General features: G+C 37.0%; 3 protein-coding genes across 6 annotated transcripts in view; 1 reads left to right on the forward strand and 2 right to left on the reverse strand.

Moving 5' to 3' along the window:
• The window catches only part of LOC311092333 (butyrophilin subfamily 1 member A1-like), a 147,684-nt gene that overhangs the window by 113,508 nt on the left and 6,389 nt on the right, over positions 1–27,787 (forward strand). Inside the window, exon 1 of one of the 2 annotated variants that reach the window (XM_084128984.1) lies at positions 27,238–27,357. The exons of the other annotated variant lie outside the window; for it this stretch is intronic. The gene's annotated coding sequence lies outside the window, so the exon portion shown is untranslated. Of the gene's footprint in view, positions 1–27,237; positions 27,358–27,787 lie in introns of those variants that run through there. 2 annotated transcript variants of the gene reach the window in all.
• On the reverse strand, positions 1,307–9,218 carry LOC311097418 (nucleoside diphosphate kinase A-like; the record flags this gene model as incomplete). Its single annotated transcript, XM_084137073.1, has 6 exons — positions 1,307–2,159; positions 3,959–4,071; positions 4,368–4,469; positions 4,545–4,675; positions 6,520–6,620; positions 9,208–9,218. 6 exons carry the CDS (start codon positions 9,216–9,218, stop codon positions 2,039–2,041), a joined length of 579 nt encoding a protein of 192 aa, XP_083993199.1. The 3' UTR covers positions 1,307–2,038.
• On the reverse strand, positions 7,645–12,183 carry LOC311098437 (uncharacterized protein). 3 transcript variants are annotated; one of them, XM_084138636.1, is made up of 5 exons: positions 11,920–12,183; positions 11,025–11,105; positions 10,768–10,866; positions 10,501–10,656; positions 8,395–9,508 (listed from the first exon to the last, which is right to left on the reverse strand). In XM_084138636.1, exons 1-5 carry the CDS (start codon positions 11,920–11,922, stop codon positions 9,473–9,475), a joined length of 375 nt encoding a protein of 124 aa, XP_083994762.1. In that variant the 5' UTR covers positions 11,923–12,183; the 3' UTR covers positions 8,395–9,472. The 3 variants fall into 3 exon arrangements, 2 of the variants coding, with proteins under 2 accessions (XP_083994762.1, XP_083994761.1); XM_084138635.1 differs by lacking the exon at positions 11,920–12,183 and adding an exon at positions 11,549–11,675; XR_014609477.1 differs by lacking the exon at positions 11,920–12,183 and having other exon boundaries at positions 7,645–9,508; positions 10,501–10,661; positions 11,025–11,670.

The raw sequence follows: 27,787 nt of genomic DNA on the forward strand, positions 1-27,787 counted from the left end.
TCTTGAGCAGCAAAACAGCATATTATAATGATTTATTAGAATAATTATAAATAATTTTACTGAAAAGTTATTTAAAAAAAAAAAAATTAAAAGTTTAATTTTAAAGTTATTTAAAATTGCAATCATATTTCACAATATTACTGTTTTTTTCTGTATTTTTGATCAAATAATGCAGCCATGGTCAGCAGAAGAGAGGACTCCAAAATTGACAACAAACTTTTGAACATTAGTGTATGACTTGAACATGGACTTAGCAATTTTCGTGAAGTTAATCTACCTAAGATAATGAACTGAAATTAATTTTACCTCGAACACAGTAAGGCTGTACATCATGACATATTCATTTCTGCTGTTGGAGAGGAAGTAGAGGCAGTGCCTCCACGAGCCGGGCTGCCCCGCGAAACTGTTCAGCAGCTCTTCTGCAATAAACAACACCACAAAACACTCATTACAAAACACATTCTTATCTAATTGAAGCAGAGCACGCAGTGAAAGATATTAATGTTTAGTTAGGTTTGTTGCAATTAACACCAAACAAACACTCATCAGAAACTTCCTTCAATGACGAACACAAGAGTTGAACTCAAACGCAATGAAGAGGGCCTATACAAGCTACTGTTCCCACAACTTGAACTCAATTCTAGTTCAAAGTTAACAAATGCTTCTTGTACACAGAGTTTTGCATATTTGCATGAAAAAGAAAACATAGCTTTGTTGCACACCTACACGTATGCGCATTTCAAAAACCAGTCGAGTTCAAATTACAGTGTGTTTGTTAGTTAGAGCTACATCACAATAACTTCATTAGTTACATACATTAATTTGACAGATGTTTCATCTAAAGGCTTGAATCAATACGCTTGTTGTGTTCCCTTGGAAGTGAACACTTAACACTGCACATTACCAGCACTACCTTTTTGCCTCCATTAAATATGGCAGATTTTTGTAATGACAATATTGTGAAAAACACCTCTCGTGACAATTAGGAACTGAGAAACTGGGCCGCATCTGATAGTTTAACATCTGGTTTAGTCTGAAAACATGGTGTGAAACAGGGTGAAAGATCATATAGATGTAGGCTCTAAAAAGACAAGATACTTTTTAGTCATGCAAAGCTCTCAAATGTTTTATTGGATAGAGTTAGATAGATTGAAGGGGGAAAAAAAATCTTCAATCCTTATCCAGAAAATCACAAACAACTGGAAACGTCAAGCGGTCTTCGTCTGTTGATGGACAATGTGAGGCCAAAGATGGAGAAGTCAAAAAGTTTGAGAACCGTAGAAATGTATACATAGAAGCCACTTTTGACCGCTTCAGACATGTCGACGTGTCCGCCATCTTTATGAAACTGTTCATTACAAATCAATGCACAAAATGTCACAGCATTGTTCGTCCTACGGCTGTTAAAACCACCACTGGTTTGGTAACATATTGATCATGCACTGATGCAATATGTAAATATATTCACAAACAAACCATTTTTAAGATACAGCAAGTATTTATTTCATGTTAAATTAACAGTCTATAAATAATTATTTAATGAATTTCCCCAAGGGATTGTGTTCAGATCACAAACATCTGCTAAAAGGCAAGTAGTCATTTATTTGATTTTTCTTTTTTTTCTTTTTTTAATTATTAAAATATATTGTTTACAGAAGTTAGTTAAAGCACTGTGTGTGTGGTCACTGGTTAAAGAATGTAACTAATTAAAATTGTAACAATAATTGCTTTTTAGAAACAATTATGAACTATTAAAGCTTTTGTTTTGACTAATACTTGTGCAGCAAAGCAAAAATAAGTCATTTTTAAAATATTCAAGGCCACCTTTTGTAAGCATTTCCTCCAAAAATTTTTTTTTTTACTATTTTTAAAAATATTTATAATATATAACATTTCAATTTATTTACATTCAACAATTTTACATCATTTGTGCACTTCAGCATCAGCATTTATGTGCTATTGAGGAAATTGACCTGAAATGGTCCCAGCTGAGGGTGATCAGACAAGTTAATTGCACACATACAGTCGTCGGCCCCTCTTAAATGTGGTAAATGCTTTTCTGATCGCATCCCTCCCAGTCGACGAGCTCTGAGGAATGAAACCACAGCGAGATCTCCCGCTCCGCTCCGTCCACAGAATCAGAGGCATGAACCACATTTCTGAAGAATTCAACAGTCATGAAAGTCACTCGTTTAGGGTCTGAACACATAATTACAGCTGAGATTCTTGGTAACGCTTTATAATAAGGTCCCATTAGTTAATGCATTAAGAAGAATTAACTAACACAATTGTTACAGAATTATTTATTCATCTTTGTTAAAGTAAAACTACCGTTCATTGTTAGTTCATGTCCGTTCATGCCGCATGTCCATTAGTTCATATTAACAGATACAACTTTTGTTTGTGCCCCTATTATGCTTTTTTGAATATTACTTTTCATGTAGTGAATAATATTGCTGTTTGTCAGTTTCAAAGGTCAAAGTGCTCGACAAATAAAGTTAATGTCTCCTAAAAATAAAATCAATTCTGAACAGTCAAAATGAGTCGTCAGTAATCCCACAGAAAGGCTCACTTACTGTTCAAATCTACGTAACAATGAAACACATTTGCATAATGTCAGCCGATGATCTTCATTGGTTGCTCGTGAACAACATTTACTTTGACCCTCAAACACTGTAGATGAAGCTGAGGCTGGAAGAGTTTGGTTCATGTTGTCGACAAGACGCTGTTTTCTGCTCTGTGGAAGCAAATCCACTTCACATATTTCCAAGGGATGAGGACTCGAATTGATACGGTAAAACCGACGCCATCGTTACTGTTCCCCTCACTGTGTATCCTGTGCTGAGGAAGATCTGGAGCTGACCAATCACAGACTCTGCTAGATAAAAAGGCAGTTGTGCTGTATCAGCTCCACCTCCATTCCTAAATCCTCTCCTGTGGCCTCATGGGACAGTAAAGTGTCCATCGTATGTGAACTTCAGAATCACGCCAGTAGTTGGTCATCCGGGTACTTTTCGCTTACTCTTTTAATATGAACACCATGAATTTGGACACTCCTCGGCTCACATACTGTTTTTCGCGTACTATATAGCAGAGATGGGGGACTCGAGTCATATGACTTGACTCGAGTCAGACTTAAGTCGCAAATTTTAGGACTTGAGACTTGCTTGACAAATATTGATAAAAGACTTGACTTGACTTTGACTTGCTTTTCACAAAATTGACTTGGACTTGCTTGAGACTTGAAGGTTAAGACTTGAGACTTACTTGTGACTTGCACATGTGTGACTTACTCCCACCTCTGCTATATAGAATAGAAGTTTTCATACGCAGCTGCAGCATGAATCTTTGAATGAACCATTTTTCAGACTCTTTGAAAAATGAGGTGATGTGCAATGTATATTATGAGAAAATGAAAGTGTTTTTGACCTTTGATGTGTGTAAACCTGTTGTAAGAGACTTCCAAAACTAAATTAGGAAACTTTAAAATAGCATTATAGGGGCACTTTAATAATGTGTTTGCAAATGTTTAAATAAACATTAATAGATGCTTTAGAAGTAACTTTAAATGTTAGTTCATGTTAACTAATCGTAATGTTAACAAATGGAACCTTTTTTTTTTTATTGTTACTACCAAGAGTTTTTGCACAAAAAAAAATTAAAACCTCAAAACAACCATTTCTGAGATGATAATCAAATACAACTCTGTCAATTTAACAACATGAAATGTGGTGAGCTCATGTGGCAACAATATAGTACACTACTGTTTAAATATCTATTTTTTTTTCCTTTTTTATATTTCATTTGTTTATTTTTTCTTTAAAAAATTTAAAAAACAGTTTATTATTGAACGTAACATTAAAAATTTGAACATTTAAAAAATATATAATCACTATAAATATTTAGTGTGCAGTGTGCAGTACACTAGTGTTCATAATGAGTGTGTGTGTGTGAGCACCTGCTGATGTGAACGCTGAAATCTCCTCTAATAGTTCCAGGTGAAGCTTCAGCAGGGTCAGTGTCTCCCACCAGCATACAGGACGACCTCACCACATTATGCCCCTCCCACACCTGAAAACAAGCCAATGAGAACTCCTCAGTCTTTATGACAGTATGTGACACGTGTAACTGTTTGAAGAACACAGTTTCAGACTGTAGTATGCTATACCTTTTTCTTCTTCATTGCATATTTAATTAGGCGAGTGGCATCTACTTTTTATTTAAAATGTAATTTTGCATTTTAAATAAATTGTGTAAAACTTACTTTTGGATGTTCATTAATTACATTGGAAATCAAAGTGCTCTTATTTGCATCCTGTAGTATTATAGTATTACAGCTGAATGATATTCATAATTGGTTACTCTACCATGGCGACTACAGGGCCGGAGGTCATGTAATACAGCAGGCTGGAGTAGAACGGTTTCTTCCGCAGCGAGATGTAATGCTGAGCTAAAAGCTTGTCAGAAGCCTGAAACACACACAGATACATGATGTACAAACATGTCACACACACTCATGAACGTCTTGTGTGTGAATCATGCACCTGCAGCATCTTCAGACCAACCAATCGGAATCCTCGCTGCTCGAAGCGCTTGATGACATCACCGATCAGACGCCTCTGAACGCCATCAGGTTTCACAGCGACCAAAGTGCGTTCTCTAATGCCAGACAAATCTAAAGCAGTTCAGAAACATGTCAATGCATGTCAGTTTTCATGGCGACTACACACATTATTTTTTTCAGATTAATGATAAATTTGTTAAGCAAACAGCGCCATCTACTGGCCAAGGGTGAGACAATAGTATATTGAGCCCCTGAGGAACTCCCTGCTAAAAGCTTCCTGCCATTAACATTGTCTCTCAATATTGGTAATTTATCAGCATTTTGAATATTCATTGCAGGAACAGAGTGATATTTCATCTGATATCATCAGGAAAATGACGTGTATCACCTGACTATCTCTTACAGGAATACTAACAGTCTTTATAAAGAAAAGTTCCTGCAAACGTGACAGACACGCGATCACTTACAGTCGTTCCTTGAAGCGTTATCAAATTAAGGTGGTTCCACACACACACACACACACACACACACACACACACACACACACACACACACTCACTCTCTCACATACAGACACACACAGACTCTCTCTCTCTCTCTCACACACACACACACACACACACACAGGCACATTAATGTGCTCAGTTTGACCACCATGCTGCCAAGATGCATTCAATACAACACTCTGATTGGCCTTCAGATGGACCAATCACACACACTGTGAAGAGGGAGTTCGAGGTCACCACAGTTAGTCAGGTCTTACCAGTACCAGTAGGCCTACCAGTATTATAGTTTAATCATTTTGAATTAACTTTTATTTGTACAGTTTCCATGTTAATTTTAGTTTAATTGTAAGTAATTCCCCTATGTGCTTTTGTCATTTTATTAGGTTTTTTAAATACTGCTATTTAGGTTTAATTTATTTATATTTCAGTTTTAGTAAAGATTTAGAGGTATTTACAGTAGTCAACATTTGAAGTGGATCAAAAAAGTTCATCAAAGTTGTCCTAAGACAAGAACGGGTGTTGTTCAAAATTCATGTATAACTTTGATGAAAGATTTTGATCCACTTCAAATGTTGACTATTGTATTTCTATTTAATAATTTTAGTGCTTCAACTTAAACTTATTTCAGTTTTTTACCAAGGCAACATTTCTTGTTTTCATTTAGTTAATTTTTTTCCCCCAGCTTTATTTAATTTAACTGAAATGTAATTAATACATGTGCATACATTTTGGTGGATTACAGTTGAAAGAGTTTGAAGTTTGAGATGTGAGTATTTTTATGCTCGACATGTGTAGTTTGTGTCTTTGATTTCAGTTTCAGTGTGTGATACAGAAAGCCAGTGCAATTTTGACCTGTGCAACTAAATCTATTAAGTGTGAGACGACAACTTGCACGAGCTCCTAATGTAGTCAGCACTCACCCACGTGAGGACGCAATAACACAATTAACCAATCACTGATCGCCTGAGGACAGAGCACATACAATTATATCCTAGAGATAAAACTGGATTTAAAAAAATATAGCCTAATTCGATATTTTTTTTTAATGGCTGTAACAAAATACAGTACTGATATACCGTGGTACATTCGTTTCAGCGTGGCATTATATTAAAACTACCAAATTCATTCATATAATGGTAAGTTACGTCGAGTAATTTCAATGGATGTTACCATAAAATGTTTCCAAAATCAGCCTTACAAAAAGTAGGCTACCATGGAAGAGCAATATGTGATCAAATCTAATAACGTTACAACCGTACTAAAAAAAATTACCATGGTATTACTCTGAGGTACTCGTGTGGTGTGTACAAAAAATGATCGTAATCCAGTCTTTTTTACTCGTTGTGTAGTGAAGCATTACTGGTACACATCCTTATGTTATTTCCACGTTAAACGTCCAATAAAATGCTACTGTCATCGACACAGAGAGAGAGATGGATGTAAACAGACCTGTGTCACTGCTGAGGATGCGCGCGTGCCCGTGGAGCTCAGTGTGGCCGCTCGCGCTCCGTGGACGCCGAGGGCAAATCTCATAAACATCATCTTCATTTCTATGGCAAGCCAAGAGGCTCAGAAATACGCCATAGGCTAATCGCGTTTAAAGCCAAACGCCGTAAAATACGGCGTTTTAAACCGTATTGGACGCCGTAAAATACGCCGTTGTAATTACAAACGCCGTAAAAGACGCGCGAAATACGTCAATGACGCCGTATTTGACGGCGTTTTAGTGTGCATGGAAAGCGCCGCTTTTTACGCCGTTCATCTCGCCATATGACGCCGTAAAAAACGCCGTTTTGGTTGCACAGAGCGCGTGCTATTTTATGGCGTTTTGCTTATAGTATAATGAGACACGCCCGCTGATTTCCACAGCCAGTAAGTTTGAACTGTTCTCTCCCAATCAATGATGAACTGAGTCAGACCAGACGAATTCAGCACGGATCATTTAATCCAATTCTTATGCTCATATATGAGGAGTTATTAAACAAGGGAAAGTGTTGAATAACACTAAATATTGATATAACCAATAGAATGCCCTATGAATTTGTGTTTTAATAGGCCTATTTGAAAAAAATAAGACGAATGTATTTTTTGCTATTTCTAAAAAATGTGTCAGGTTTGTTGGTTGGTCTATAAGCTTCTCCTTCCAGAAATAATAGTGTTCCGATTTTTGTAGGCTAATTAAATTCGTGTTTTATTAATATTACATTGATTATATATTCATTACATAACATTATTACATTTCGTTATATCCAATATATTTTTGTAAAATGAAGATTCAACTAGTTTGCCCTTTCGATCGTCCAGTTCATAGTGAAATAAACGACTTGGGGAAAAAAGTCAACCGTTTGTGGGTATAGAGGTTCAGTGAGTAAAGCCGTTTTTAAAATTCGAATTTTGAAATAATTTCCGTCATTTTAAAAGATAAAACATAAGGTGCAAGGGGAGCAAATGACAATAAATAAATAAATAAATAACAATAACATAGCCTAGTTATTTATTTCCCACATTTGAGTCATTATTCTTAAAAGAAATGTAAATTATGCTTGCAACGATAGCTGTACACTGTAAAAAAAAATTTGTTCACTCAACTTACATTTTTTAGTTATTTTTTTGCTTTGACTCAGTTAAGTTTTATTGACTTAATCTACTAAGTATGTTCAACTTAAAAAGTTTAGTTGACATAGTTAAAATAGTTGAGCCAACAACTTATTTCAAGTTACCTGGACTTGTAAAGATTAGTTGAAATACAATAACTTACATTTTCAAGTTACCTGGATTTGTAAAGATTAGTTGAAATACGATAACTTACATTTTCAAGTTACCTGGACTTGTAAAGATTAGTTGAAATACGATAACTTACATTTTCAAGTTACCTGGACTTGTAAAGATTAGTTGAAATACAATAACTTACATGTTCAAGTTACCTGGACTTCTAAATATTAGTTGAAATACGATAACTTACATTTTCAAGTTATCTGTACTAAAGTGTATGTTCATTGAACTTAATTTAGCATATTTTCTCAACTTGCAATATAGCACACTCAACCAAATAAATAACAGATTTTTCCATACAAATGGTTTTATTGTTCCTTACAAATCAATAAATGTTAAGAATAAACAACATATTCAAAAGAATACAATTATATCACAATTGCATGAAGTTTAAAGATAAAAATGTATTTGAAAAATGCATAGAAAGTGTATTCATGTGGGATTTTTTTCATGTTTGTACAAGTTTTCAGCATTGATGACCTGACATGCATTCTCATTGCTTAATTTTTTTAAATTTTACTTGGCTAAAACTTATATTAAGATTTCATGTGTTTTAAAGTTATTTCACAAGGGGGTACATTTATGTGAAAAATCTTAAAGTCTCAGTTCACACAAAAAAAGTTGCTCACCTGTTAATACCTGTTAATACTTTCCATTGTTGGTAGACAAATGAAGATCTTTTTAATAAAATCGGTGAGCTTTCTGTCCCTCCTTTGACAGCCTAAGCAACTAGCACTTTCAAGGTCCAGAAAAGACATCCTTAAAGTAATCCAAGTGACTCCAGTGGTTTAACCTAGGTTTTATGAAGCATTGTCAGTGTTTCATTCCATTTTATTTATTAAATAGTTTTCTCCATCAAATGTTTACAAGAACATAGCAGCACATGATTCTTGTGTCGACGCGAAAGCTGACACTGCTGCATGTAAACAAATATATAAACCACTGACGTCACTTGGATTACTTTAAGGATGTCTTTTCTGGACCTTGAAAGTATTAGTTGAATAGGATGTCAAAGGAGGGACAGAAAGATCAAAGATTTCATTTAAAAAAATATCTTAATTTATGTTTCAAAGATAAACAAAGGTCTTTTAGGTTTGGAGCAACATGAGATCTAACATTTAACAAAATAATTTTAATTTAGGTTAAACTAACACTTTAAGATTTTTCACATTAATAATACCTCTTTAACTGTGAAATAACTTTAAACCACATGAAATCTTAATATATGTTTTAGCCAAGTAAAATGAAACAAAGTTAAACAATGAAAATGATGTCAGGCCCTTGATGCAGAGAACTTGTAAAAACATGGGTAAACAAAAAAATACAGATGAAAACACAGGCTCTTTGTAGAAATACATACCTTACCTCAACAACATCTTTAATTCAACAATGTATTTTTAAGAGAGTGCACTCTTGCACTGCAGGTATCAGCTCCAATGTTCATGAATCACCTCGAAAGTGTATCTGAGGTGTTTTCTGGGGTAGTTTATGTTGAGAGCATAAAGCAATGTCATTTGTATGTCACCAAATCCTCGCAGAACAACTGCTTCCTCGATTACAAGGGCCACATCACTAGAGTTGCATGGAATTGGGTCTATCACATCTTCCACCACCGCGATGATTCCTAGAGTCATACCCCGATCATATCTTCTTCGGAATCTGTGTGCTGTATTAAAAAATGACAAACTTCAAAATGTGCTTTCACACATACAACACTGAAGCTCAACCACTTAAACACAACATGAGTACACCAAGTCTTATTTAGTGTTCCGAAGAAGATTAAAGGTCTTACAGGCTTGGAACAATATGAGGGCGAGTAATTGATGAGAGAACTTTCATTTTTGAATGAACTATCCTGTAAAAAACCTTTAAACTGAGAGACTTAGGTCAAATACTATACACTGTGAATAAACGGAGGCATTTTGCATCTGTACACTAAATGAAGCATTATAAAATGTTACAATCAAGCTACAATATTTTAAGGCCTAAAGAAATTGATTTCACAGGGGACTTTTTTCTTCCAAAATGTAATTTTGATTATCAAAGATAAAACTTAAAGGTTGTATCAGCGATTTCAGGCCCAAACATAAATGATCACATTCATCTAATATTTCCTAACGATCCGCTAGCTGCCCGCCCCATAAGCATGCCGTCAAAAAACCGCGTCTCTCTAGGTAGCCTAGGCTCTGAGATCTGCACACAAAAACAGTTGGTATCAACATCACTCAAAACCAAAATAAATAGTGTTCCAACCAATCATCGACAGGGGCGGGTGTTGTGAGGTTTTCGCGTGCAGCCGTCAACCAACTGTTTTTGTGTGCAGATCTCAGAGCCTAGGCTACCTAGAGAGACGCGGTTTTTTGACAGCATGCTTATGGGGCGGGCAGCTAGCGGATCGTTAGGAAATATTAGATGAATGTGATCATTTATGTTTGGGCCTGAAATCGCTGATACCACCTTTAATATGTCATTATAAAATGATTGACTAGAAGGTGACTAATTTTAATTTATTTTAAATACGCATTAACAAATGACATATTACTTTTTTCTTCAATATTTTGCAGCACTAATAAAAAATATGCACGACAACAGAAATGGCAAGAAAGGAAGTGCCCATAATGTTTATGAAAAAAGTACAGTAGAAATATATGTACTTACATTTTTATCTAGGCTGTCCATTATGGTCCTCATTTCAGCAATGTCAGCAAAGCGCTTGAACGGTAGACACAACAGTTTTGGTAGATGCCAGTCAAGACCCTCATAAAAGGACTTGCTCAGGTCCAGTGAAATTAGCATGTTGAATTCTGCACTGATCTAAACTAATATTAAATGACACAAACATAACAGCAGCATGTTAAACAACACTGCAAAATAATATATCTACATATTCATCTAAACACCATTTTCAGCAGTGTAGGACTTTACCTGTCTCTCACAAAAAAAGAACCGGCCACCTCTTTTTCCATAGCAGATACTGGAGGATCCTTTTTTAACTCTCCTGTCTGCCTGTAATGCCACAGGTCTCTGAGAAAGCATAAAGATCACAGTTCAACGTAAAAGCTGCAGCACAGAGCCGGACAGATTGTGTATGGTCCCTGGACAAATGTATTTTTTAGAGCAAACTCAGTTCTAAATGAACACACACAGTCTTTATAGATGCAGGGAAGCAGACAGTTACTTACATGATGGCAGTGCTTCAGCTTGTAGTGCCTTCTGACAATGCGTTCATTGGTTGTCTTGAATAAACAGAACTTGCTGCTCCACTTTATTGGTCAAGGGCAAAAGAAAAGAACAATTAAGTCAACTAACATTTAATAAACCGAGTACACATACACAATCAAGATCAAGACTAGATCAATAATAGTTTATCACCAAATTTGTGGATATATATTTATTGACATTACTATTAAGACCTTATTAGGACAGTATTAGCTGCTAAGCATTTCACTAGTTCTGGGGAAAACACTGCGATGGTTAAGCGGTTGCTATAGTTACATAATCTCCCACAATAAACTAAACATAACTGACCACAGTCTTTTAAGTTCGACATTTAATAAGTAAAACTAGACAGTTGTACAACAACTTTTCAGTTATGGAGCGTCCATCTCGAACACCGGAGGATTCTGATAATCCTGCCGCACCACTCACACAGTTTTACATTAAATTAACGTTACATTATTTGTCAGCTCGTTGTTGTCGTACTCACGCGTCGACGCTGCTTTGCCTGAATGGTGATTAGACTTGGTGATTTTGGCGCAAATAACTTGAACATGAGAGTGAACAAACATGGTAGAAATGCGTTATTTTTCACGACATGCTTTTCCCGCTCTCTAGGCTATTTTATCATTCATCCATATATCAGTCTCTCTCACATAATTAATATATATATATATATATATATATATATATATATATATATATATATATATATATTAGCCTATGTAACGTTAAACTGGTAAAACTGGATTAGCAACAGTCCAATGTGATCTAGAAACGTTGATATTGAACAATACATGGATGATTACTTCATATGTCATTTTACAAGTTATTACATCATATTAACGAATATTTACTTACCATATTTGATGATAGTGGAAGAATTAAATCATCTGCCGATAAACTCTCCAGCAATGGCCGATGAAGGAGTCAAGGCGAGAGACCTGTTTGTTTCGCGCTTCACGTGATCTCATCTCGCGATAAAAAATGAGAACTAACCTTACTGGTTCAGCATATGTTTTTAAGTTGAGGCGGCAAATACTCTAGTTATGTCAACTTGCAGACTAGTTGAGACAGTGAAAACTTAACATGTTAAGTTGAATTAACAAATTCAGAAACCACAAGTTGTATAAACTTACAAAATTACATTGAAACAACTAAAATGCGGAGTTCCCTCGTTACCAATAGAGTTCAATGGACATTGCGATGAACTTGCGACCATAGTTGGCCAACGATGCTTTCGGGAAACGCACCCCAGGCCAATTAACCTATAGGTTAATTGGCCTGGGGTGCGTTTCCCGAAAGCATCGTTGGCCAACTATGGTCGCAAGTTCATCGCAATGTCCATTGAACTCTATTGGTAACGAGGGAACTTGCGACCATAGTTGGCTAACGATGCTTTCGGGAAACGCACCCGATTGTGTGATTGAGTGTGATTGATCTAATATTGTGTCCCAGACAGGCATTAAATAATTCGTGAATATTTGTAAAAATTCGTGGCTTGAAAGAGTTGGAAAATTGACAGTTCTGTCGATGTTTTGCCCAGACAGTTAGTTAAGTAAAACTAAAACTTTTAAAAACATTTAAATGCTAATCGAAATAAACCTGAAATAAAGGAAAATATAACTATTAGTTAAAAAACTTCAACTAAACGGAAATGAGAAATGTTTTTTTTTTATCAACAAACTGGATTCATTTCGGGGTTTTTTTTTCCTGCCACCTTCAACCGACGCGATCTTCCATTCATTAACCGACAAGATTATGTTAAATTAAAATTAAATTAGAATGAACAAGTGACTGTGACCCATTAAAAATACCAAAAACATTTTTTAGTTTTAGCCTGCATGTAAAATAGCAGCAACAGAATAGGGGGATTTATCATCGTATTCACCTGTGCTTCTGTGAACGGAGAAAAAACAGGATAACATTCATAACTGTATACTCTATCCATAATTTTGATACAATGTTTCTCAACTGGTTTTGTGACAGTGCTTAAAAAGATTTGTATTAATAAACTATGTTTTCTGACTGTCTGTTTTAAAGATGAAGTTGACGATCGCCATATTCGTAGTGAACGCGCCTATAGAGAAATGACATAATAGATAACATAATCAGATAGTAGCCTTTTTCTTTTCTTTTCTTTTTTGAATTTTGAATTATTTCGTTTAAAGACATTTCAAGCTTTGTGTATTTGATGTATTTCTCATGTCTGTGTGAGGCATTTCGTTAAGTTAGGATGAGATGCGCTCCAGTTAACGTGCAAGTGATCGCGTGGGCGCCTCCATGATTATATTGTCCGTTAGATTTGCTTCTTATTCATTAAAATTAAGATACAATTTATACAAAACGAAATTCACTTTAAAGAAAGGCTTTCTACAAAACAAAACTTAATGAAGTGGTCAAAATCATGTCTGAACCACTCCATGTCTCATACTGCACATCCTATCTTACTCGTGCTGTTCACTTTTCATAAATCAACATAAATGGAAAAAAATAACATAATATTTTAACAAATATGAAACTAAATGCGCTTATTTAATGGCTACAACAGTATAGTAGGCCAGGCCTACAGACTCTCTATTTGTACAAATTGCTGCACATTCATTTAATCCTGAATTTTGCACACACAAGTTGAAAGGCATTTGTTCATATCAAGTTCACGGATAATTGTGCGTGCATTTATTAATCATTATGATACTAAAATCATAACAAAGTGGGCTATGCTATGTACAAAAAAAATCAGATGAGCCCAGAACGCAATTACACGTTAAGTATTTCCCCCCATAGAAAACCATTATAAGAACGCTTAATGTGGCTTATTGCAGATTAGAATGTCCCCTTATTATGTCGAAATAACGAGATATTATGTCGATACTACTGCTGTGTCCACCATGGTCTCCACATTCTTGATCAGCGGAAACGATTTTTGATTGTTTGGGATCTGACTGGCCAGCGTATTTGAAAAAGTTAAGCAAACTTTGCTGTCTTTTTGACATTTTTCTCCTGAGTGAAACGATTGAGGCTAGCAGCAATCTCAACTAGCACAACAAGCGTGCAAGTCATGTGTCACCCATGTTCATTGGGAGCATACGATCGGATTACCACAAATGATCCGTGCTGAATTCGTCTGGTCTGACTCAGTTCATCATTGATTGGGAGAGAACAGTTCAAACTTACTGGCTGTGGAAATCAGCGGGCGTGTCTCATTATACTATAAGCAAAACGCCATAAAATAGCACGCGCTCTGTGCAACCAAAACGGCGTTTTTTACGGCGTCATATGGCGAGATGAACGGCGTAAAAAGCGGCGCTTTCCATGCACACTAAAACGCCGTCAAATACGGCGTCATTGACGTATTTCGCGCGTCTTTTACGGCGTTTGTAATTACAACGGCGTATTTTACGGCGTCCAATACGGTTTAAAACGCCGTATTTGACGGCGTTTGGCTTTAAACGCGATTAGCCTATGGCGTATTTCTGAGCCTCTTGGCTTGCCATACATTTCCAGGTCAAACCAAGCGGCAACATTCTGATCTGAAAAATGACAGTGCGAAAAACTGCAATACATCGAAAATCCGCTAGGGGCAGGTCCCAAAAGGGAGCAAATGTCCATAGCCCCCATGTTAAAATGTCCGTTTTCACAGCATAAATTCATGTTTTTACAGGTTGGTCCCATGGACTTTTATTGTATTTTTCGATAGCTTCCGAGTGCCTGACAACTGTGAGGGGGGTGAATTTTTTTCTAACTCGTTAGTTTAGATCGTATTTAGATATAAAATGTATGACAATAAGGGCGTGGTTAACTTTGATTGACAGCTTGATTGACAGCTGACAGGGCAGCGCCACGGAGAATGACAACAAGAAGCGCCATTTTTTAATACAGTTGACATATAATACTACTGTTTCTGTATCGTGAAATGTAGTTTTAAGAAGTTTTCAGGCGAGAATGTAGTTGTTTAAAGCTCAAATCTGTGGTTTATTTAAAGATTTATGAAAATTTTATCCAGTTGTGAGATCCAGCGATGACCGGGCGCTCAGCGCGATGTACCCCGCCTGGAACAGCCTTTCCTCGGCTAGACGTTCTGAGGTGCCGCGGTCTCTGGCGTCTCTGTAGTGGTTAAATATGATTCGTCTTGTGTATATCTAACGGGCGATCTTTGGTCTCGTAACGTAAATCTATAATTTGTTCCCTGGGCAATCGTTTTGGCTGAGTAAGTTTCATAACTTTATAAGCTATTTAACTGTACCGTTGTATGGTTAGACTAGATCGAGCGCTGACTTTTTATGTTTGACTGAATTGTTTGCTTTATTTGTATAGCTTCTTGTAACTTTACCTTTTACTTATACTTTTATATTGATAAAACTGAAATTTAACAAAAAGAGACTGGGTTGAGTTTTGTAATTTTAATACAACGAATATGATCTGTAATGTTGTTTACTGCAACATCTGTTGTTTAGTACAAATACACATATTGCCTGGACCATATTAAAATTTTAAATATTTTTATATTATATTTAAAACGAAAAGAGGCAGGTTTGTGTTTTATATTTCGTTTTGTTATAAATAGGCAAACGTTATGTGCAGTGAATAACATTTATGTGGCTATAATGTTTAAGATTTCTTTAAATGAAAACGAAAAGAGTTAGTTTGGTGTTTTATAACATATTTCGTTGCCTAAAATATACACGGAGATAAGCAGAGCTAGTTGAGTGACGCGCGCTGCGTCAGAAGGTGGGCGGGGTTAGGATTTCCCAAGATTTTCCAAGATGGCGCCGCCCATACCCCCCATAAACGGCTTCAAACCCGTTCTTCAGAAAGTCTATGGGTGACGTCACAGACGCTTTGTCCATATTTTTTACAGTCTATGGGTCAAACCCTTCTCAAAACTTCACCGAGCAGCGCTTTAAACTTAAGAGCGGTCCGATACTTTTAACCCCCGGACCGTTACAAACATACACGCGCGCGCGGTCATTCACCTGACAGGTCAAAGTCAAGCGACCAGTCACAGTATATATGTGCAGATGAGGCGCGCGCGTGTGTTTGTGTCATGGGAAGAAGAGGCCCGCAAATTACAGTCAGTGTAATTACTGCTCATCACGTGCACAAACACGACCTCTTAATTAACACCATTTCCTGTTTGGAGAGGCATGAAAGATAGACGCACAAAAATGCATAATATGAAAAAGACAGCTAAACAAAAAACAGAACTGAATTAACAGTTTGTTGTTTAAATTATTTTTATTCTCTAGAAAGAATATTTTGTCAGATTTTATTTTAACTTCAGGGGACATTTTTGTTTCAGCTATTCTGTCCCAAAAGTGAAGTGAGGTCGAAAGACAAGCACACATTAATCGATTGCTGGCAGGGAGACAACACAATAAATGTTAGTCTTTGGAGAACAAACACAAATAGAACTGACTACTTTTGATCATTTCAAACAGAGGATTCAATCCTATTAACTGCAAAGATAGTAGAGATGTAGGCTACGAGTGAATAATTCTACTAGCCTTGATCACTGATAATGTGAGACAGACAGCAGAGAAAGGAAATTACAAATGATTCAGTTAGTGTTATTAAGAGACTTTAACGTTCAGCTAAACTTAGCATTTTTACTCCAGTAATCTTAAATCTTTATGAATAACGTGAGAGAATGTAAATACACATCATCATTGACCACTAGAGGTCACGGTTTACATACTTTACTAGTAACAATTCACTTAATTTAATCTCATTCGTTTCAAGTGATATTCAAGGTGCATGTGTAATTAACATGACTATATATGACTGGCTTTAGATGTGTCATTTTAAACGAGGTCAAGATATATTGCAATAAAAATTCCAGACACACACACAAAAGAAAAAAAAGAAAAAAAAAAGTCTTTTCTCCCAAGAACTGGCCTCAACTTGCCTCACATGAAGGCGATGTAAACAGTGACATCACACTGGAATGAGAAGTTTAATAGGATTCCTGGTAACACTTTACTACAGGATCTTGTTACTTAACGACGTTAGTTAAAGGCAGGGTAGGTGATTTGGTCCAGATTTTTTTTAATTTTTTATGCTGGTTGAAAGTCTCTTCACATCCTGATGGCAATCACTAAGTTTAGTGTTCTAAATGTATTTATATGTATATTTATATCGTCTTTGTAGGAAGGCGTAGGACCATAAAATGCAATGATACGATGTCATACCTGCCAGTCAACATATGTATATTTACATTTGCGCACCTGCTCGTGCAGACATCACTCGTCATCAGCGCGTTTCATGAAGAGTTAGACAGACGTCAGTCACAGGGCGCCGCAACCGAAACAGCAGCCGCCTTTTACAGTTCCTCCTGAACTAAAACAACAAGCTTATGCTGCGTTCACGCCATAACTAGTGTGATTTGGAAGAGATGGTAATCTGTGACGTTATACTCTGAGCAGTTCCTGACTCAAATGCGTTTCTAATATCAACAATCAACACTGAAATGAATCTACACCAGTCAGATGGTACAGGTCAGAGCTCTTTAAGTTGGTTTTAGCGTTAAGCCTATTGACAACACAATCCAGTCTTAAGTAAATTAATACATCGTTCAACCGGACATAACTGTTTTATATAAATATAGGTTGTTTGCACACGTGATATCAGGGGCCTGTTTCAGAAAGGAGGTTAAGTGAAAACTCTGAGTATGTTAACCCTGAAATGAGGGAAACTCTGAGTTTTCTGTTTCAGAATGGGAGGTATGTCAAACCTGAGAAAGCAGAGTAAGTCAAGCCTGTTTCAGAAAGAGAGGTAACTTCCCAGCCAGCACAGCCATGTGGGGCCCAAATGGGTTTGACCTGGGCTATCTAACTGGGACCCAGCCAGTTTTGTCCTCGGTTTCCATGTAGGCCCCACATGGGTTTGCCCAGATGAAATGAACACTGCTTAGTGTGCACACTACAGGCTGTTTAATGTAACACTGAATCAGTGTTGGAGGTAATGAGATAATTAAGTGATTGAATAATGATTAACCTGCTGTTAACAAGCAGAATCACTGAAGGAAAGAGAAACACAAGAACTAGGCCTACTTCCAGCCACTGCCTTGGATGAAATCAACTGAAGATAAAATACATTACATCTCTCAAGATCTGATTAAACAACTCCACAAACAGCATTACCAGCTTCATGTATTACTAACCAGACTGACTTTATTTCTGCCAGACGTCTACAGAAGTTCTTATTGAGAATTAACAGAGGTTTAGATGTTGATTACTTATTTGAAAGTAATAGTTTGATTTGATGTTACCATTGTGGCGATCAGTGTGTGCTTTAGTCAGGCTCTTGACTTTTTAAACATTAGTTTTTCTCAGGCAGCTGTGTCTGCTTGTTATGGTGAGAGAAAATATAATCAGATGCTGTAAGCTGATTGATGATAAGAATATAGTCATCGTCATGTAGTGGCTTAACTCACTGATATTATGTGTGAGGTTTATACAGGTAGTATGTCATTCATTTTGTTTTATTGTTGTGATTCTACAGCAAGAGATCCAGCACAGTTTAATCAGAACATCAAATGATTTTTAAAACCCCATTTACACATGTTAGACTACCGAAAGTTCTACTTGCACACAGACATCAAGAATCAGCATATGAATCTCAACAATGGTGACATGCTTCATGCTGCAATGCATTCTGAGTAGGGCTGGGCGATTTAAATCGCGATATTGTTATGCGCATCTCGTCAGTAAAGCCGGTTCCTTGATTAGTAGTACATCGCCATCACCTGCTTTCAGATGGATCGGCATTTACTACAAAGAACCGTAGTTAACTGACAAGCTGAGCCATATCACATTAATATCGCGGACGTATCGCCAGCGATAATTAATGCGATATGGCTCAGCTTGTCAGTTAACTACGGCTCTTTGTACACAGCAAAAAACTCCAGTGTTAAATTAATACTCCTGGGAGTGTATGAGTCCACACTCAAGAGTGTTTAAGTTAATGAGATAATTAAGTAATTAATTTAGTGATGATTGAACATTATTGAAGACACCTGATGATAACAAGCAGAATCACTGAAGGAGAAAATCACAAATTGTAAGCCACCGTTATGACGATCAATGGTTGCTTTAGTTGGACTCTTGACCCATATATTATTAACTTTAGATTTTGTTTGTCTGTTGTTTCTGAATTATAATCACCAGTTGAACAAAGAAAAAAGTGATCTGATGGTGTTGGTTATGTTATGACAATCATCATTTGAACTTGATCACTGAACTCATTAAAATCCTTCTTTCTGACTTCGATGCCCAGAATTTTTGATATAATATAAAGGATTTCTTAAAAGTTGTTTTTTAACAAAAAAAAAAAAATCATTCTTTTAGGCACACACAGATGTCAAGATTCAGTCTATGCATCTCAACAATGGTGAGGAGCAGAATATTCAATTAGGAAAAGTAAATTACATAGACAATTCAGATCATAATTTATTCATACCGCAATGCATGATGGGAGCCATTAATGAGTTGTGATTGGTGGCAGCCACTGCAACATGCTTTATTATTGTCACCATTGTTGAGATTCACAGGCTGATTATTGATGTCTGTGTTTTAAATGAATTTATCTGAATGTCTTTTGATCAGAACAATGTTCATTAAATATTTTGAATTATAAGTAAAGTAGCCTACTTATAATCATAGGCTGAAGAATCACTGAACTGCTGCTAACAAGTTAAGCTAAACTATCTCAATAAGTTTCCTTTTTCAGATCACAGCATGATTATGTCAAAACATAACCAACACTATAAGACAACATTTTACTTTGTTCATTTAACTGTTATAAATCAATAACAGCAGACAAACAAAAGTAAATATTAAAGTAAACATATAATGGTCTAGAGCCCAACTAAAGCAAACACCCATCACCTTAATGGTAACTTACAATTTGTGATTTTCTCCTTCAGTGATTCTGCTTGTTAACATCAGGTGTCTTCAATAATGCTCAATCATCACTAAATTAATCACTTAATTATCTCCTCAGCCCTAAATGCAGCTTCATCTGAAAGCAGGTGATGGTGATTTACTACTAATCAAGGAACCGGCTTTACTGACGAGATGCGCATAACAATATCGCGATTTAAATCGCCCAGCCCTAATTCTGAGTGCATCATATGAAACTTATCCATAGCTCCCAGAATGCATTGCACCATGAAGCATGTCACCATTGTTGAGATTCATATGCTGATTCTTGATATCTGTGTGCAAGTAAATCTTACAGGAGCCCAAAATATGTAAATGGTGTGTTAAAAATCATTTGACGTTCTGATTAAATTCTATTATTCTCTTGCTGTAGAATCACAACAATAAAACAAAATGAATGACATACTACCTGTATAAACCTCACACATAATCAATGAGCTAAGCCACTACATGATGATTATACTCTTATCATCAATCAGCTTACAGCATCTGATTATATTTTCTCTTGCTGTTCTCGCCATAACAAGCAGACACAGCTGCCTGAGAAAAACTAATGTTAAAAAGTCAAGAGCCTGACTAAAGCACACACTGATCGCCACAATGGTAACATCAAATCAAACTATTACTTTCAAATAAGTAATCAACATCTAAACCTCTGTTAATTCTCAATAAGAACTTCTGTAGACGTCTGACAGAAATAAAGTCAGTCTAGTTACTAATAAGTGAAGCTGGTAATGCTGTTTGTGAAGTTGTTTAATCAGATCTTGAGAGATGTAATGTATTTTATCTTCAGTTGATTTCATCCAAGGCAGTGGCTGGAAGTAGGCCTAGTTCTTGTGTTTCTCTTTCCTTCAGTGATTCTGCTTGTTAACAGCAGGTTAATCATTATTCAATCACTTAATTATCTCATTACCTCCAACACTGATTCAGTGTTACATTAAACAGCCTGTACTGTGCACACTAAGCAGTGTTCACTTCATCTGGGCAAACCCATGTGGGGCCTACATGGAAACCGAGGACAAAACTGGCTGGGTCCCAGTTAGATAGCCCAGGTCAAACCCATTTGGGCCCCACATGGCTGTGCTGGCTGGGTTATACTCCGAGTCAGTTACCATGGTAACCAGTAACGTGCGGTGAAATCTTGTCATGGGTAGGCTGTGACCTATCAATGTGGCATATATTCATTCAGTTAATGTAGCAACCCAAGTTCATATCAGGCATCATCACATCGCTGCCTGCATACAGCAAAGTCAGTCATATGTGAGGCTAATGCACAATCAAATCTAATAATCAAATGAATGGACACATCTATCTTATGACTTGTACAACAAACAAATGTTTTGTGCAGGACACAGTAAGAGGGAGGCGGCGCGGTGTCAGCGAACCGACAAGCAGCCTATTGTGTAGTTTGTATTAATGCCATGGTTCAACAAATAATGTAAAGGTTAAATAATAATTCACTTAGACTTTATAAGAAGCAATTGCGACTTTATTTCACACAATTCTGACTTTATATCTTGCAATTCTGACTTTATAACATGCAATTGCGACTTTATTTCACGCAATTCTGACTTTATAACACGCAATTGCGACTTTATTTCACGCAATTCTGAGAAATAATGACAGAATTCATTGTGAGATAAAAAGTCGCAATTATCTTTTAAAATGTTTTATTCTGTGGCGGAAACAAGCTTCCATACCTCCTGGCCTCTTCCTCCCATCCATCCTCCCTGACGCATAGCTACCGGGCCGGCCCAGCTATCGGTAGGCGCCGGCGGTGCCGCGGTAGCCTTCCTGAGAAAACGTTTTGGAAAAGACGGGCTATGGACCAAACCAACTCTATAGGAGGGGAGGGGAGAACTCCCTCACATGGTACAACCTATGCAGAGGCTGCGCGCTGCGGTGTCAGAATGCGGAACGTGTGTAGCCTAATGTAACTAACGTGACAAATGTGGAAAAAAAAATCCTCGACCGGCCCAAAAGTGAAGCGGCCCACCGGGAATTCTCCATACCCACCCCGGGCCTGTTGACAGCCAACGCTAGGCGCCGCTAGATCGGGAAGCGCGGATTGAGTGAGAGTGAGTGGATCACGTGACATGAAGCAAGCTCGGTCTCTGCCTCAATGTTGATAATTCAAGACAGCATGAGAACTGACTGCGCATGCGCAAACCTACGTAAACTACGTTCTATCAGAGCCCGTCTACGGAGAGCCTTGGCACTTCCTATTAGCCCATAGACAGTATATAAACTGGACACAGCGACCCCATAGGTTTCAACGGAGAGAAGTTGAAGCACATTAGAAGCAGTCACTTCCTGATTGCCGAGCGTACTGCGCAGACTCAAACTGAGCTTGACGACGTGGATGTGACGTGAGCAGCCTGCCTGACACCGTGTCCTAACTACACGCGACGCGACGCCGCGACACGCGATAAAAGGTATCTTTTCCATGTTAATCAGAGTTTTTGTCCTAACCAGGCGCGACGGCGACACGCGACGTTTCTAATTTAGAAACGGTTTCTATTTTTCTGCGACGTCGCGCTGGAACAACAACCACAAAGCGTGGCAATGATAATCTCAGGTACTGTTTATGTGCTTTATTTAATGTTAAAAGCGTCTAATGTGACTTTGAATGTCATTTAGTGTTCCCAGCTTTGTAGCTAAAGCAACAATGGATATAATTCACCTCAGATCTTGAAATTAAACAAATGGAAACAACGTTAAAACTGTGAACAAAAGTGTATTATTTGACAAAGATTGTTTTAGTAACTCAGTAGCGTATGTATTTTTTAAGTGGTGTAATATTTGTGAATTTGATTATGTAAGTTAGCTACTTATCCATTTTCTTGCGAGTGCCGTCAAGATTACTCTCTGGTGTTGTGCACTTGCCGCGAGACTCCGCCCACACGCTGTTCTGATTGGCTGTGATTTTTGATTGACGTTGTACTCGACAAAAGCATTTTTGGGCCTGAAAACGCAAACTTTTGAAAAAGAGTTTCAAAGTGCAAGTTTTTGAAAGCGGTAGCATCACATATCATCTCTGTGTAAACAACAGAAATGTTAATTTGTGTAAATGGTGATGTCATGCGCATGCATAGACAGTATATAAACTGGACACAGCGACCCCATAGGTTTCAACAGAGAGAAGTGAAGCAAATTAGAAGCACTCACTTCCTGATGGCTGAGCGAACTGCGCAGACTCAAACTGAGCTTGACGGCGTGGATGTGACGTGAGCAACCTGTCTGACAGTTGTAAGTTTTCTAGTAGCCGTGCCAAGCGAAATCGGAATCATTCCCTTCCGAATCTCGCAGAGACGGAGAGTGTGAGTAGGAGCTGTCCATGAGCTAGGAGCAGGAGCAACGTCATGACTCTCTATGGGCTTCTCCCTTTACTTTATCGGACTTTATGCCTCCACGTCCCCCCGATTGATTGCGAGCTTCTCTTCCTGTCTCTACGGTAATTTCCAGAGAGTCGCGTGGTTATGACGCAATCGTTAGCCTACTTTTACAAAAACTGCTTCTACGGGGCCATAACGTAAGATACAAGGTAATGGAGCCTTTTATACATTGTCGTGTTTCTTTAGAAATAAACAATGGACAAATGGAGTCTTTAAACGCCTCAGATGTAAAGTTATTCGCTGTCAAAGTGACGCGAAAATGAATGGGAGTCAATGGGATGCTAACAGCAGGTGAAGGCTTGTTAGCCAATGGCGGCTCACGGGGGTACCTTCAAAATAATATGAAACCCTGACCGCCTGTATTAGCCCCATTGTATCGATCTTGGTTGCAGTTCCATTAGAATTCCACTGGAGGTGATCGCGGGCGAGTGCAGACTGAATGGGAGTCTATGGGGCTAGACGGCTAAATGTGTCTCTTTCACCCGATTGCCGTTGAGAAATCTCAGATTTTATTGTAGGTTTTGCAAGTTCAACATGTGTTATAGGTCGAAAGTTGAATGAACGAGTACTTATTTCTTTTCGATTTCTTACAAGTTGAGTTGTTGTTGCCCATAACACGCTAGCATTCTGCTAATGACGTCAGCATTCTGACGTCATTGACATTTTAAAAGACTTTTTAAACCAAATAAGTGACTCTAAAAAATCTAACACCCAGCAATGTGTAATTTCTTTGCATCTCCTTTCGAATACAACATTCAAATTACTAGACAAAAAATTATATCCTGAGAAAAGTGGATTTTGATGGTTTTTCGCCATAGACCTCCATTCATTCTGCACTCGCCTGCGAGCGCCCCCGCATGGACAGAGACGTGTTACTGCAGCCAGTCCAGAAACCGGAAGTAAGCAGAGAGTGCCAATTCTCTTCCTATTAGACATTCTCTGGTTCTATGGACCAAAGAGGCACTGCTAACCTCTGCCTCAATGGCCATGGCCTTGAATTTCCTGCATGAAACAATGGTTTTAGGAGCAAACAATGGCAAAATTAGTATATTATATGTGTATTCCTGAGAATTTTTGTTACAAAAATTAATATTTGGAATAAAATAAATCATAATGTGGTGAATTAATAAAGTTCTTGGAATTAATAAATGTAATGTCAACATTTCCTTTGGTGAGGCACTGCCTACCCTGCCTACCCTGACCGCACGTCCCTGATGGTAACTTACTCTGTGAACCTAACCTGGTCGGGAGCAGGTTTTCTTCAGTAAACCCAGAGTTTCTATCAGTCTCCTCCCCTTTTTTTAAAGAGGAAGTGGTGTTTAAACACCTCATTCATTCTTTCAGTACATTTTTATTAATAAAATTAATCTTTTATTAATAAATAAAATATTGCTTTTTTTTTTTAAATAAGATGAAGTCTATATAACTCCTTAACTGGCAACTGAAAACACAGTAGTAGATTAGAGTTACATAATGTAGTTCTAAACAAATTCTACAGAATTAAACTGTGGCATTTACTGAAAATCACTGAACTGTTCATCTGTGCAACAGAAGTCGATGGACCGTCCTCCTGCTGTTCTTCCACACTCTGGGGGCGGAGGGAGAGATAAGAATACCCGTTTATACTTAGATTTAAACTTAGATTCTATAGGCTACTCCACATAAAAATGTGAAAAAATGTGAATGTGTAGATTGTTTGATGTGTAGACACATAATATTAACATTACCTCTGTAGGCCTCTCTGTGGCATTTGGTTGAGTACACTTTATAACACTATTTGTCATAATTTCTGGTGTATTGAGTAGGCGACTTACAACTGCCTGGGGTTCTGTTGGGACAGGAGGCTCCAAAAGACAGATATTACCATCAGAATCTGTTGGGACCAACAAAAATCCTAACCCAAAGTAAAATAAATGGAAATTTCAAAAATAGCCTATATAAAAAATAGCACATATGTAAACCTCTTACATTTTATGAAGGCCCTTGGATCTTTGGGACTGGCTCTGAAGTCCCTCCAGGAATTCCCTCAGCCGTAAATGCTGCTGCACTGCTAGACACTGGATGCTTTAGTTATTTAATATGTCACATGTTTGTAAAGTCAGGTAGCCTGCACCCATACTATGCTCAAGCCTTACTTGACTGAATTATGTGTTTATATTTAAATTTCAGCTGCTGCCATGTTCTTTAATGCCTGCAGGATTACAATAAATGAAAATTAAAATTAGGTTGAATAACATACTGTTCTTCCAGTTTCACCTCTGATATTATAACAGTTGGGCAAGTTACTTGTATTACTAACTACAAATGACATCTTCAACAGTGTAATTAGATTAATGTAAATGACTATCTTTAGAAATTATTGGTCTACTTATTACTAATTACTAAATCCCATGTCAACCTTAAGCACTTGAACAATACAAGGAGAGACAAGAAACAGCACTTTTAATGCTTTCAAATAAACAATATACAATTGCATGATTTATTCTTGAATTGACCAAACTGTGTAGAGGGAGAAGGTTACATTAAAAATATACCTTTTAAAAATGTATTTTAAATAGCCTATACAGAATTGTTCTATAGTCTAATACAATTACATCAGATTTAACTTTAAATTACAGAAGAATTAAGAGTAATCCCTTTAATTAAATTACAGTATTTAGATTACTTGGTAATTAATTACACCCATCACTGTATAACAGTAATTAAAATGTGAAGAAATATGAAGACCTCTTTTTGTCTGGCGCTGTTGCCATGGTGACTCATAATATCTGCGCTCCATTGATAATGGCTTTTTATAGTTGTGGTGCACGCGCTTAACTCAGAGTCAGTTAACTCAGAGTTGATTGAACTAACTAATTTCAGCTGTTCTGAAACCAAAAACTCAGAGTTTCCCATCTCAGGGTAAGTCAACTCAGAGTTCAAGTTTTAACTCAGAGTTGGTTGAACCTCCTTATTGAAACAGGCCCCAGGAAGCAACTTAATACACACTTGCTGACAGGAGGGTGAAGGCGATGATGCAAATCGAGTTACCCCTCCCACTTCTCTCATCTCTCTAACGGGATCTCTTATCCCGTGCGAATTGGCCATTACAGACATCTTGTGGTAAAATTACATTACTCCGTCCACCCTTGTAAAACTAATCCCATCCGAATAGGGCCAAAGCCATTGTAGAAATGCTCTGTTCTAATCAGTCATGATTTTTTTTTTGAAAATATAAACAATTAGTCAATTAGTACTAATAGTTAGTAATTAGTAACAATACACTGATATGAGTCAATGTGAGAGTAGACCTACATGATGTTAAACAAAACCTTTCAATGAGGAATAAATGACTTAAGCTCACCTTTAAGTTTTTTTTTTATGTGATGAGAAAGAAAGACTGTCCTCAGCAAACTAGTAAAATAAATACACTAAACTTTTGTGACGATTTGTAAACGAATGACTTTAGCTCGATTAATTTGGATGAATGTATAAAACTTCGTGATACTTTGTATCTATCTAAACTTATTCATTTTATTTTTAATTTACATTAAATATAGTTATATGAGCTTTATATTATATAATGATGGTTTTGATGTTTTTTATTTTGAAGAATAAATATTATATGTGATAAACTGTCTTTTGACATTTATTTCTGGTATTGTCAGTAGTGGGGTCACAGTTCCCTCTATATTTGTGGATGCAGTGTGTCATCATCCACATTTGTGTTTGCATTTTCTTTTAATTAACATGTCTGTCATATATTTTAAATCAGATTAAAGTGAGGAGTGTCAGTCTGTGACAGAAGAAACTACAGCAGGGTTATCAGCCTGAATGATGGGAGGGACTGTGTCTGTTCCGGTGTTACAAGAGAAAGTGAAACTAAACCAGCCCAGGAAGGATCTCCTCACGATCGTACAAACTTTCATATGGACACAATTTATTAAGACACTCTTGAGAACACAGTGAATGTTGAGTTGAAGGTAAGTCATGGAAGATTCAGAAACACATTTACCTGAAGTCTTGAACGAGTGTGACTTGAGGACCATGTTAGCGTTCAACAAGTTTAATGCATATAATACTTAATCTTGTAAATAAATGAAAGGTTTTAGAATCACATTTATAGATATATTTGCATTTTTGAAAAAGAAATCCTGATTCAACAACCTTCAACATGTGTTTATATGTGTCATGATTCCTGTCTTGTGTTCCCCTTGTCTTGTGTGGACTTCGGTTATTTCCTGTTCTGTGCCATGTTTTGTAGTCCTTTGTAGTTTTTTGTTTATTAGTCTCCCAGGTGTTTCTGATTAAACACGCCCCTTGTTATCTTGTTTAGCTTGTTTGCCTGTGTATTTAAACCTCTGTGCTTGAGTTGTTGTTTGTTGGTTGTTGTAGCTGTTGCTTGTTGCTGTT

This window comes from Abramis brama (assembly GCF_963993115.1).
Source record: "Abramis brama genome assembly, chromosome: 1".
In the NCBI taxonomy this organism is placed as follows: domain Eukaryota; kingdom Metazoa; phylum Chordata; class Actinopteri; order Cypriniformes; family Leuciscidae; genus Abramis; species Abramis brama.